The sequence below is a fragment of the Propithecus coquereli genome, unplaced genomic scaffold (assembly GCF_000956105.1).
Source record: "Propithecus coquereli isolate 6110/MARCELLA unplaced genomic scaffold, Pcoq_1.0 Scaffold482, whole genome shotgun sequence".
Lineage (NCBI taxonomy): Eukaryota > Metazoa > Chordata > Mammalia > Primates > Indriidae > Propithecus > Propithecus coquereli.
The window spans coordinates 2,171,567-2,183,550 of record NW_012150641.1 but is presented as its reverse complement, the minus strand read 5'-3'; the positions used below and the strand labels follow the sequence as shown (position 1 = coordinate 2,183,550).

Sequence of the window (11,984 nt, the reverse complement as noted above, 5' to 3'; positions counted from 1 at the left end):
TCCAATTTTGCTTTGGTTGCCTGTGCTTTGGGGGTATTACTGAAGAAGTCCTTTCCCAGACCAATGTCCTGAAGAATTTCCCTAATGTTTTCTTTTAGTAGTTTCATAGTTTCAGGTCTTAGATTTAAGTCTTTAATCCATTTTGATTTGATTTTTGTATATGGTGAGAGATAAGGGTTTAGATTCATTTATCTGCATTTGGATATCCAGTTTTCCCAGCACCATTTATTGAAGAGACTGTTCTTTCCCCACTGTATGTTCTTGGCAACTTTGTTGAAGATAAATTCACTATAGATGTGTGGATTTATTTCTGAGTTTTCTGTTCTGTTCCATTGGTCTATGTGTCTGGTTTTTTGTTTTTTTTTTTTTTTTTTTGAGACAGAGTCTCACTGTGTTGCCCAGGCTAGAGTGCCGTGGCGTCATCCTCGCTCACAGCAACCTCAAACTCCTGGGCTCAAGTGATCCTCCTGCCTCAGCCTCCCGAGTAGCTGGGACTACAGACATGCGCCACCATGCCCGGCTAATTTTTTCTATATATTTTTAGCTGTCCAATTAATTTCTTTCTATTTTTAGTAGAGACGGGGTCTCGTTCTTGCTCAGGCTGGTTTCGAACTCCTGAGCTCAAACAATCCGCCCGTCTCGGCCTCCCAGAGAGCTTGGATTACAGGCGTGAGCCACCGCGCCTGGCCTATGTGTCTGTTTTTATGCCAGTACCATGCTTTTTTGGTTACTACAGCTCTATAGTATAATTTGAAGTCAGGTAATGTGATTCCTCCAGTTTTGTTCTTTTCGCTCAGGATGGCTTTGGCTATTCTGGGCCTTTGTGGTTTCATGTAAATTTTAGGATTATTTTTTCATTTTTGTGAAGAATATCATTGATATTTTGATGGGGATTGCATTGAATCTGTAGATTGCTTTGGGTAGTATGGACATTTTATTAATATCGATTCTTTGAATCCATGAGCATGGAATAATTTTCCATTTTTTTGTGTCTCTCAATTTCTTCCATCAATATTTTATAGTTTTCATTATAGAGATCTTTCACTTCTTGGTTAAGTTTATTCTTTGGTGTCTTATTTTATTGTAGCTATTGTAAATGGGATTACTTTCTTGGTTTCTTTTTCAGATTGTTTACTATCGGCATATAGAAATGCTACTGATTTTTTTATGTTGATTTTGTATCCTACAACTTTACTGAATTTGTTTATCAGTTCTAATAGTTTTTTTGTGTGTGTGGAGTCTTTAGGTTTCTCTAGACATAAGATCATATCATCTACATACAAGGATAATTTGACTTCTTCCTTTCCAATTTGGATGCCCTTTCTTTCTTTTTCTTGTCTGACTGCTCTAGCTAGAACTTCCAGTACTATATTGAATGATAGTGGTGACAGTGAGCATCCTTGTCTTGTTCCAGATCTTAGAGAAAAGGCTTTCAGTTTTTGCCCATTCAATATGATACAAGCTGTATGTCTGTCACATATGGCTTTTATCACATTGAGGTAAGTTCCTTCTATACCCAGTTTTTTCAGAGTTTTTATCATGAAAAGATTGTGAATTTTATTGAATGCTTTTTCAGCATTAGTTGAAATGATTATATGGTTTTTGTCCTTTGTTCTGTTGATATAATGTACTGCATTGATTGATTTGCATGTATTGAACCATCCTTGCAAGCCTGGGATGAATCCCACTTGATCATGGTGAATAATCTTTTTATTGTGTTGTTGAATTTGGTTTGCTGGTATTTTGTTGAGGATTTTTACATCTATGTTCATCAGAGCTATTGGCCTACAGTTTTCTTTTTTCATTGTGTCTTTATCTGTTTTTTTTTTTTTTGATGGTGTACATACATGATGTTTTATTTTTTTATTTTTATTTTTTTTTTATTTCAGCAAATTATGGGTGTACATACGTTTAGGTTACGTGTGTTGCCCTTGGTTCCCCCCCCCCACCGAAGTCCGTGTTTCAAATATGTCCATCCTTTGGGTAGTGCGCATTGCACTCCTTGTGTATACAAATACCCGTCCCCTCCTCCCTCCTCCCCCCTCCTCCCGCCGCCCTTCCCTCTTTATCTGGTTTTGATATCAGGCCTCGTAGAATGAGTTTGGGGGTATTCCCTCCTCCTAGATTTTTTGAATAGTTTAAGTAGGATTTCATTCAAAACTTTTCATCACTCCGTAATATTCTGAAATAAAAAATAAATAAAATAAATTCCAGAAAAACACTTTTCATTAATGCTTCCTAAAGAACTCATTGTACTATTGTTTCAACTCTGTGTAAATCTAAAATTTCAAAATAAAAAGTTTTAAAAGCCTACCAAACAATACACACACACACACATACACACACACACACACACACACAAATGAAATATACATTAAAATAAAAACAAAAACAAAATTAACTCTACCAGGAAAGTCTACCAGAACAGAAGTATACTCACTTGGCAAACCTCTTTCTCAGCAGAATATGAGTGCCCTGTAAACTGTTACCCTCTCAGAAAGAAATGATGACATAATGAGTGAGATTAATTGCCAGTGCAAGTACATCATCTAAAGCCATTGACAATGTATTGAAGGGTAGCTAAAGAGTTTTCAAGAATATCTGAATTCAGCTGGGTGTGGTGGTGTGCACCTGTAGCCCCAGCTACTCTGGAGGCAGGAGGATTGCTTGAGCAGGAGTTCTAGGTTGTAGTGTACTATGCCAATCGGGTGTCCGCACTAAGTCCAGCATCAATATGGTGACCTCCCAGGAGTGGAGGACCACCAGGTTACCTTAGAAGGAGTGAACTGGTCCAAGTGAGAAATGTAGCAGGTCAAAACTCCCGTGCTGATCAGTAGTGAGATCACATAATGCCTGTGAATAGCCACTGCCCTCCAGCTTGGGCAACATAGTGAGACTCCTGTTTCTAAAAAACAAAACAAAACGAAACGAAAAAAGACCTAAATTCTAATCTTGATGAAAGGATGTAACCACAAGAATGTAGGAAAGGAATGATGAAGGAATGTGAATGTCTGTCATTAAGACAAGCTAGAATACTATCAATTATATTTGAATCCATTCTCAAGAAAGAAACTTTGATGTGAATAGCAGAGGAATGCTCAATATGTAAATTAGAAAAGACAGGCCGGGTGCAGTGGCTCACACCTGTAATCCTAGCACTTTGGGAAGCCAAGGAGGGAGGATCACTTCAGCTCAGGAGTTCGAGACCAGCCTGAGCAAGAAGAGCGAGACCCCATCTCTACTAAAAATAGAAAAATTAGCCAGATGTGGTGGCACACGCCTGTAATCCCAGCTACTCAGGAGGCTGAGGTAGGAGAATCACTTTAGCACAGGAGTTTGAGGTTGCTGTGAGCTAGGCTGATGCCATGGCACTCTAGCCCAAGAGACAGAGCAAGACTCCATCTCGAAAAAATAAAAAAGAGAGAGAGAGGTTCTTCAATAGTTTTCAGGGGAGACTTGTTCCAGGATTATTAATATTCCAGGATTCTTCTTGAAGGGAAGGCAGACAGGCCGTTTTTACACTGAAGACAAGTGTGCTACATTTTTGTTGTTGTATGGTACTAATCATGAAGTAGGTGCAGCTTATTACCTTGCCTGGATTTCAAGCCTCCTTGACTGAGTTTAGTCTTTCCACTTATATTTTCTTATAGAAAAAATGGACAGATGGACCAACTAACATAGATGTTCTGTTGCCCATGGCCATTTCATTTATAAATACATTGATATTGCCATTTCTTTGTCAATCTTTTATGAGTCTGATTAGCTTAAGTCAGATGTACCTGCATTCAACATTAAATTGATATTTATGCTATACCAAGTATTTAGGAGGTAGGGACAAAGTGGTGAACAAAACAAACAAGTTCCCATCCCTTATACAGGTTCATTCTAGTGAGGAAAAACAGACATTAATAAAACAATTACAGAAATAAATGAATGTCAACAATCTATGATAAATGCTGTATGTTTGCTATGAGAGTATATAACACAAGAAGCTGACTTAGTCTACTAGGTCAAGAAAGGCTTCCCTGAAGAAGTGACTTGAGTCAGCAAAGTAAAATGATGGGGCTTTCAAAGCTGAGGACTCTATCCTGGATTGTGGTGATCCCATAGATGCAATGTCACCTGTGTTCTTCCCAGGTGCTGACTATCTTATCACTCTACAACACTTTATGATACTTTGCCTTTATCTTTCTATGCCTCAGTCTTCTGTCAAGATTATCCATGCCTCTTCTAGTTTGAATGTAAGCTCTTGGGGGCTGTGATCACTCAGCTCCCTTTTGATATCATGGAGCTTGTGCCTTAGCCTTAGCTCAGTCGGGACACTTTGTCATGGTCTCAGAGAAATGAACCAATTAAGACTGTTACATTATGCATAGTATGTACTGTCGTACAAAGATGGCAATACATTAAGTAACAGCTTTATCAAGGTATAATTCACATACCGTACAATTCACTAATTTAAAATGTAAAATTCAGTGGTTTTTAATATTTGAAGAATTGTGCAACCATCACTCCAATTTTGCAACATTTCCATCACCCCAAAAAGGTACTCCTGCCTTCCCCCTTACCCATTTTCAGTCACTCCCCATTTCTCCTCAAATCCCTCAGCATTAGGCAACCACTAATATGCTTTCTGTCTCTATGGATTTGTCTATTCCAGACATTTCATATAAATGGACTACTATGTGGTCTTTTGTGACTGAGTTTCACTTAGCATAATGTTTTCAAGGCTCATCCATGTTGTAGCATGTACCCAGTACTTCATTTCTTTTTATTGCTGAATAATATTTCATTGTATGGATATACTACATTTTATTTACCCCTTCATCAGTTGATGGCTCTTTGGGTTGTTCCCACTTTTTGGGAAATAAATAGTGCTGCTTGGATCATTTGTGTATAGGTTTCTTTTTTTACTGATGTGATATTCATATAACATAAAATTAACCATTTTTTCAGGGTACAAAATTAACCATTTTAAAATGAACAATTCAGTGGTATTTAGTGCATTCACAATGTTGTGCAACCACCACTTCTATCTAGTTCCAAAACATTTTCATCACTCTAAAATAAAATCCATACTCATTAAGCAGTTACTCCCCATTCCCTGCTTTCCCTAGCACCTGGCAACCACCAATGAGCTTTCTGTTTCTAGGGATTTACCTATTCTGGATATTTTGCATTAGTGGACTCATAGAATATGTGATCTTTTGTGTCTGGGCTTCTTTCACTTAGCATGTTTTCTGAGGTTCATCCAGTTGTAGCATATATTTCATTCCTTTTCGTGGCTGAATAATATTCCATTACATGGATATACCACATTTTGTTCAACCGTTCATCTGTTGACTGACGTTTAGGTTGTTTCCACCTTTTGGCTACTGTGAATAAGTGCTGCTGTGAACATTCACATGCGCAGATTTGTTGTGAGTACCTGTTTTTAATTCTTTAGGCCGTATACACATAGAAGTGGAACTGCTGGGTCATATGAACAATACATCTTTGAGAAGAGCAGGAGTCAGACTTTTAAACAATGCACTCAGGAAGGTTTCTACAAAGGAAAGGACAGGAATTTCAGAAAATTGAGGGGAAGAAGCTGGGGGTGATGATGTAACACGCTACACAAATACAGTAACTGAAGCTAGTGTTTGTAGTTCACATGTATCATGTCAAAGGATTCTTACATTTCCCTGGTGAATTGGGCTGTTTAGACATCCTTATTATCCTCATTTATGGGAAGAAAATTAAGGCAGAGCGATTTGAAGTAAATTCTCAAAGATACAAAACAAGAATGAGATTTCAAGCCGAGATCTTTAGTCGCTTACCTTGGTTTCACTGTCCTGTTATCTACCTTACTTACTGGAGCAAACAAGGTAGCTGTGAAGTTAGTGCTAGAAACCCAGGAACCGCAGGGAGAAGACTACAAAGTTTCAGGAAAAACAGCAGCTTTCTTATGTAAGATGAGGGCTAAGGAACTAAACTCTGGAAGATAGCTTGTTTCCAGCTTCATGGTTATCTTCTATGATTTAGACAATGTTAATGTAATTTAACATACCACTCTTCTTTACAATTTTTTCTAAGAGAGGTGGTAGACAATTCTTTTGGAAATTGTAGAGCACAGTTGGGAAAAAACCAGAAATGCTATGTTAAGTCTCTTTATTGAGGGTTGTTCAAGAGCGGAAGGGCCTCTATGGAAGTCATAGGGACCAACACGGACCAAAGACTAAACAAGATGGTGGCCGGTACAGGACCGCTCTATCTCACCGGTTGAAACTCTATGGCAGAGCAGAGGCGTACAGTTTAGAGAAGTGAAGCCGAAATGGGCGGTAACCCGACCACACTACCGGGCTGGGAAGAGAGGAGAGGAAAGAGATCTCTTACGCATGTGTGGAACTGGGGGGAAGGATTCCAAGACAAGGGGCCCAGCCCACAGCGCAAGTTTTCTGAAACGTGTGAGTTATCTAAGTCCTGTTAAAGCCAAAGTGGGGCGTTTCCTAGGACGCATGCGTTCTAGACAAGACAGTGCCGTAGTCTTTCAACGACCGGCCTACAGGCGACGTCTGAGGTGGAAGGGGCGTTTAGGATTCCCTACACGCATGCGTTCTGAGACCGAGGCGTTTCCTACAGAAGGTGTGGAGTGCAGGGATCTTTATTGCGCAGGCGCAATGACTGTCCGGTAGGGCTAGTGGTCTACCAAGGGGAGGGAAGAGGAGGTTGAAGGGATTAAAAAACCGGGTGCGCCTGCGCGTTGCCGACTAGTTGGAAAGGCTAAGGATTTGTGAGGGGCGGGGACACGTATGCGCGTCATTGGATGGGTAGGTGGGAGGGAGGGTGGAGCGCGGGGAGGGTCTATGCGCTTGCGCAGTGCGGGGGTGGAGGGCGGAGGAGATAGATAGCACGCTTGCGCGGCTGTCATAGGGCTGCTTGGTTGGTCAGTGGGGAGTCGGCGCCTGCGTACTAAGACCCGTGTGCAGCAGCGGCGGCGGCGGTAGAGGCGGCGGCGGCGGCGGCGGCGGCGGCGGCGGCAGCGGGCTCGGAGGCAGCGGTTGGGCTCGCGGCGAGCGGACGGGGTCGAGTCAGTGCGTTCGCGCGAGGTGAGAGCCGGCAGGGCGCGCGTGCGCGGAACCTTGGCTTGGGCCTGGGAGGAGAGATGGAACTGCGCGGGGGTCGGGGAGGGGGCACAGGGGAGCGGCGGCCACCGCCGCACGGGTTCGGTCGGGGAGCCGCGGGAGGTGCGGAGAGGCGCGGGAACGCGCCCCGGTTGGCGCGCAGGGTGACGGTTGGGGCCTGCCGGGTGACGTTGGAGCGACGCAGGGCGGGGGACGGCAAGCCGCGAGGCCGCCACGCGGGAGAGGCCGCCAGGCGGCCACGCCGGGGCGAGGGCCAGGGGCCAGATCGGCCCGCCGGGGCAAGTGTACCTGGTCCGTTGAGGACCGGGCGCCGCAGAGCCACGTGAGGTGGGGGAGGGGGGTGTTCGGTTAGAGGGCATGTTACGAGGGGGTTGGCGGCCAGCGTGGGGGAGGGGAGACGGCGTGGCTCCGGCTTGGCGCAGCCTTTGAGGAGAGGGTGGCCGCGGCACCGGAAGTGCCCCCCACGGGAGGCTGCTCTCGGGGTCGGAGGCCGCATGGCCGAAGGTGGACCGGGGCCTCATGGCAGCGCGGGGACCCCTCCCCCCAGGTCCCGGCCGCCGGAAGCCCCGGACGGCCACATGGTGGGCGGGAGCCGGCAGCCCCCAGCGCGGGGAGACCTGGTCCTTGGGGGGTCTGAGGGAACCTGGAATTTGAGGAGTAGGAGAAGCCCGAGGCCCAGATCTTGATCACCCGAGAGGGCCCGCTGCAGGCATATGTTAGCGCTACCCAATCTCATGGGCCCTGGAGCTTTCCCCCCTATCCTGTGAAGCGAGGCGGCCAGCCAGGTGTAAGTGGCACTCTTTGAGGTGGGAGGCTCTAGAAATGGGGAAACTTAGTGCAATTGGACAGGAGCCCAACTCTTCTGCCAGCCGGTACCGATAGCGCCTTAAAGTCCAGGGCAGATGAGTTTCCCACTGTGACATGGGCTCTTCACCTTGTCACTGTCTTCCCCTGGTATCTGCTTTGAGAGTTGCTGGGTTTTAGAGTCCTTAACTGTACCAGCCCGTGTGGTTTCTGCTACTTACTACTGCCAACCTTTTGCTTTCATTTTATTGTCATTCACTACCCCCTACACCCCCACTTTCTACGGACTGTACAGGCCCGGCTTGAAAAGCCGACAGGACAGATGCATCCTGGGAAAAGTGGGAGGGTCCTCCGGGAGAGGCTGGGTTCCTGGGTTCCCTTTGGGAACTGAGATCGAGGTGTTTGGTCGGGAATCATTTAGGAAATAACTTTACTTTCCCTCCTTGACTTCATCTGCAAGTGCATGTTGGCAAGGCGGGAATCCCCCAAAGAGGCCTTGTGGTTTCCTGTATCAGTGACTGGTTTGTGTGTGGATGGAGGAGTGTAACGGATGGGTGGGGCCTTGTCCTCCGGTCTCCACCCTCCCCCCATTAGCCACACCCTTTTGCTGGATCATAGCTGCTCACCTAATTATAGCCTTGGCTATGTGTGGGGAAGAGGGGTGGTTGGTTTCAGTGGCAAGTAACACCTGAGTCCTCTCCCCTCCCAGGAAGTAGGCCTTTCCTCATCTCTGAGATTTGGCATGCTAACTGCCTCGAGCCTTCCTTTCCCAAGCCACTACGTTAGCTTTCATTTTGGGGAGAGGATACAGCTATTCCCTCCTTCCATATACACACCGGTTCTTAAGTATATTTGAGTCCAATCAGTATTTAATCTAGGAACTGTGACTTTATTTTATGTGGGTAATGGAATAAAAGATTTGGGGAGAATGAAGCAATGTTTCCAGAGAGGAATGAGATAGATTGGAGGTCCTTTTAATCTCCATCCTTACGCCAGTTCTCTTCTTGGCTCTAGTTGGAATCGAAGCCTCTTAAAATGGCAGATGATTTGGACTTCGAGACAGGAGATGCAGGGGCCTCAGCCACCTTCCCAATGCAGTGCTCAGCATTACGTAAGAATGGCTTTGTGGTGCTCAAAGGCCGGCCATGTAAGATCGTCGAGATGTCTACTTCGAAGACTGGCAAGCACGGCCACGCCAAGGTTAGAATTTCACTTCCATATCTTGCCTTCCCCTTGCCTCCGGTATCCTTGGGGCTCCTAGCAGCAAGCTGCCTTGAGTCCTGGCCCTCTACCTTCCTTTAGCTCTGTGTTTACTGTCTCATTCCTTTTGTTCAGCACTCAGCCCTTTCACACTACTACACCTGCTCCCCAGTCTTCAGTCTCTTCTGTCCCCTCATCATTCTCTGGTAGTCCCTCCATTTCTCCAGCTTTGTGCCAGTCTCTTGTCTTCATGGGCCTCTATGCTCCAGCTAATCAGCTGTTCCTTCCTTATTCCTGGCTTTTACTTTTTTTGTTTCTCTCTCTTCCCTTGAGCCTTTGTAGCTGCTCTTTGTTTCCATCACTCTTTCCAGGGTTTCTCCAGTCCTAACAAAGAATGCAGACTTCCCATGGAAGGACTCCAGTGTTATCTCTGAGCTTTCAAATCACCTTGCTCTGCCTCATTCCCCAGTTCTAGCTTTCCTTTTGACTCTGATGTAGAATCAGACTGCCTCTGCTTGCCCCAGACCACTCTTCTTGGGTTCCTTGAGCCTCCATGGTTTCTTGAGTCTTAACATTCTTGCTGGTGCTTCCCTTGTCACCTTGGACTTGTCTGTTTTTCCCCCAGATTTCAACCTGGTCCATTCTTGTTGAGTTTCTTGCAGTTTTGTTCCCTAATCAGTTTTTCTGTCTTCTGTTGACTTGACATTGATCTTGCTTATTCCCTAATGTTGAGATCCTTCTCTGGCTTCCTTCTGAGATCCTTTTTTGGCTTCTTTATTTCCTAACTGCATAGTTCTTTCTAATCTTCCCCCCAGTCCTTTTTTCTTTTCAGCTCTCTTCCTTTAACATTTCTTCCTATGTTCTCTGCCTTTTCACTTCTACCTTTCTCATTTCCCAAGTTTTCGGCCCCCTGTCCCAGTGTTTGGAGAACTCTTCCAAACTTTTTATCTAGACTCCTCCCGCTCCCCTGGGCATCTTGTTTGTCATTGTTTTTTTTTTTTTGTCACGGTAACTACTACTCTGAACATGCCCTACAGTTTTCCCTCGTGCTGTCAAACCCAACCTCAATGGTGGTCTTTTAGCCTCAGGTTTTTTTTTGTAAAGGTGTTAGTGTTTCTTTCCTGAGTTAACTGGTTTAATTCCAACTCTCCTGATCTTTGCCCCAACAATGTAGTCTGACTTCCCTCACCAGCCAAGGACAAGTCTTTATCTCTTCCATCCTAGAGTTTGGTTGGGTTTCTTTTGTGATGCATACATACAGGTTCACCTGGTTGGTATTGACATCTTTACTGGGAAGAAATATGAAGATATCTGCCCGTCAACTCATAATATGGATGTCCCCAATATCAAAAGGAATGACTTCCAGGTATGTAGATGGTCTGGATGAGGATGGGTTAGTGGTCTATGGGGGGAAAACATGAATTGGCCAGGAGAGCTTGTGCTGGGAGAGAAGAAAGAAATGGCAGGAGAGGATATTTGGTATTAGTAGTTTGCTGTCACCCCAGTTTGTTCGTCAGAACCTTTGCCCTCAGCCTACCTTCAGCTTCCTTCCCTGTCTGCCCCTAGCTGATTGGCATCCAGGATGGGTACTTATCACTGCTCCAGGACAGCGGGGAGGTGCGAGAGGACCTCCGTCTGCCTGAGGGAGACCTTGGCAAGGAGATTGAGCAGAAGTATGACTGTGGAGAAGAGATTCTGGTAAGGTGCTTCCCTCCCCATCTTTTTTTTTTTTTTTTTTTTTCAACCTGAAGACCTTGAAAAGCATTATCTCCCCATCTTTTGTGCTCAGTTTGCTCTTTATGCTTCTTCCTCTGAGCCCAGACATCTGTTGACTGTCCCCCTTGCTCTTCCAGATCACGGTGCTGTCTGCCATGACAGAGGAGGCAGCTGTTGCAATCAAGGCCATGGCAAAATAACTGGCTCCCAGGTGAGTGACAAAATTCCTCACTGTCTCTCTTCAAGCACTTTGTTGTCCTCATCAAAGAGTTGCTCTATTCTTAATTGTTCCAGGCTTTCTGCCCCTAGCCTGGTCCTGTCCTCCCATTTTCTTGCTGTTTAAGGTATTATATTCCTGTCTCACATGGTTTCTCTCTCCTACCTAGGGTGGCGGTGGTGGCAGCAGTGATCCTCGAGTCTGCAGAGGCCCCCTCCCCCAGCCTGGCCCGGCTCTGGCCTGGCCCTAGGCTGGACTCATACACAATTTATTTGATGTTTTATTTTGGTTTCCCCCACCCCCTCAATCTGTCGGGGAGCCCCTGCCCTTCACCCAGCTCCCTTGGCCAGGAGTGAGCAAGCCATGGCCTTGGTGAAGCTGCCTGCCTCTTCTCCCCTCGCACTACAGCCCTGGTGGGGGAGAGGAGGTGGGTGCTGCTTGTGGTTTAGGTTTTTTTTTTTTTTTTTTTTTTAATTCAATCTGGAATCAGAAAGCTGTGGATTCTAGTAAATGGTCTTGTGCCCTTCCCCTACTCATCCCTGGTCTGGTCCCCTATTCCCCATAGCCCTTTACCCCAAGCACCACCCCCACAGACTGGGGACCAGCCCCCTCCCCTGTTTCTCTCCCCAAACCCCTTTAGATGGGGAGGGAAGAAGAGGAGAGGGGAGGGGACCTGTCCCCTCCTCAGGCATCTGAGAGGGCCCTGCCCCCATGGGCTTTACCCTTTCCTGCGGGCTCTCTCCCCGACAAATTTGTTAAAATCAAACCTAAATAAAACTACAAGTTTAATATGAAGCCCCCAACTCAGCTGCTTATTTGAATCAAATGGTTATCTGCTGAGTGGAAGCTGCATTTGGAAAGCAGAAATAGACTGAGGTTTGCCATTGAGTTCATTGTGACCCACTGTCTCACTCTGATTTGCT

General features: G+C 45.6%; 1 protein-coding gene across 1 annotated transcript; it reads left to right on the top strand.

The window, feature by feature from the left end:
• The first annotated feature begins 6,698 nt into the window (after positions 1–6,698).
• Positions 6,699–11,856, top strand: EIF5A (eukaryotic translation initiation factor 5A). Its single transcript, XM_012655698.1, has 6 exons — positions 6,699–7,088; positions 8,943–9,128; positions 10,390–10,494; positions 10,695–10,826; positions 10,982–11,055; positions 11,231–11,856. The coding sequence occupies exons 2-5, from the start codon at positions 8,964–8,966 to the stop codon at positions 11,042–11,044; spliced, it is 465 nt and encodes a 154-aa protein (XP_012511152.1). The 5' UTR covers positions 6,699–7,088; positions 8,943–8,963; the 3' UTR covers positions 11,045–11,055; positions 11,231–11,856.
• Positions 11,857–11,984: the final 128 nt, after the last annotated feature.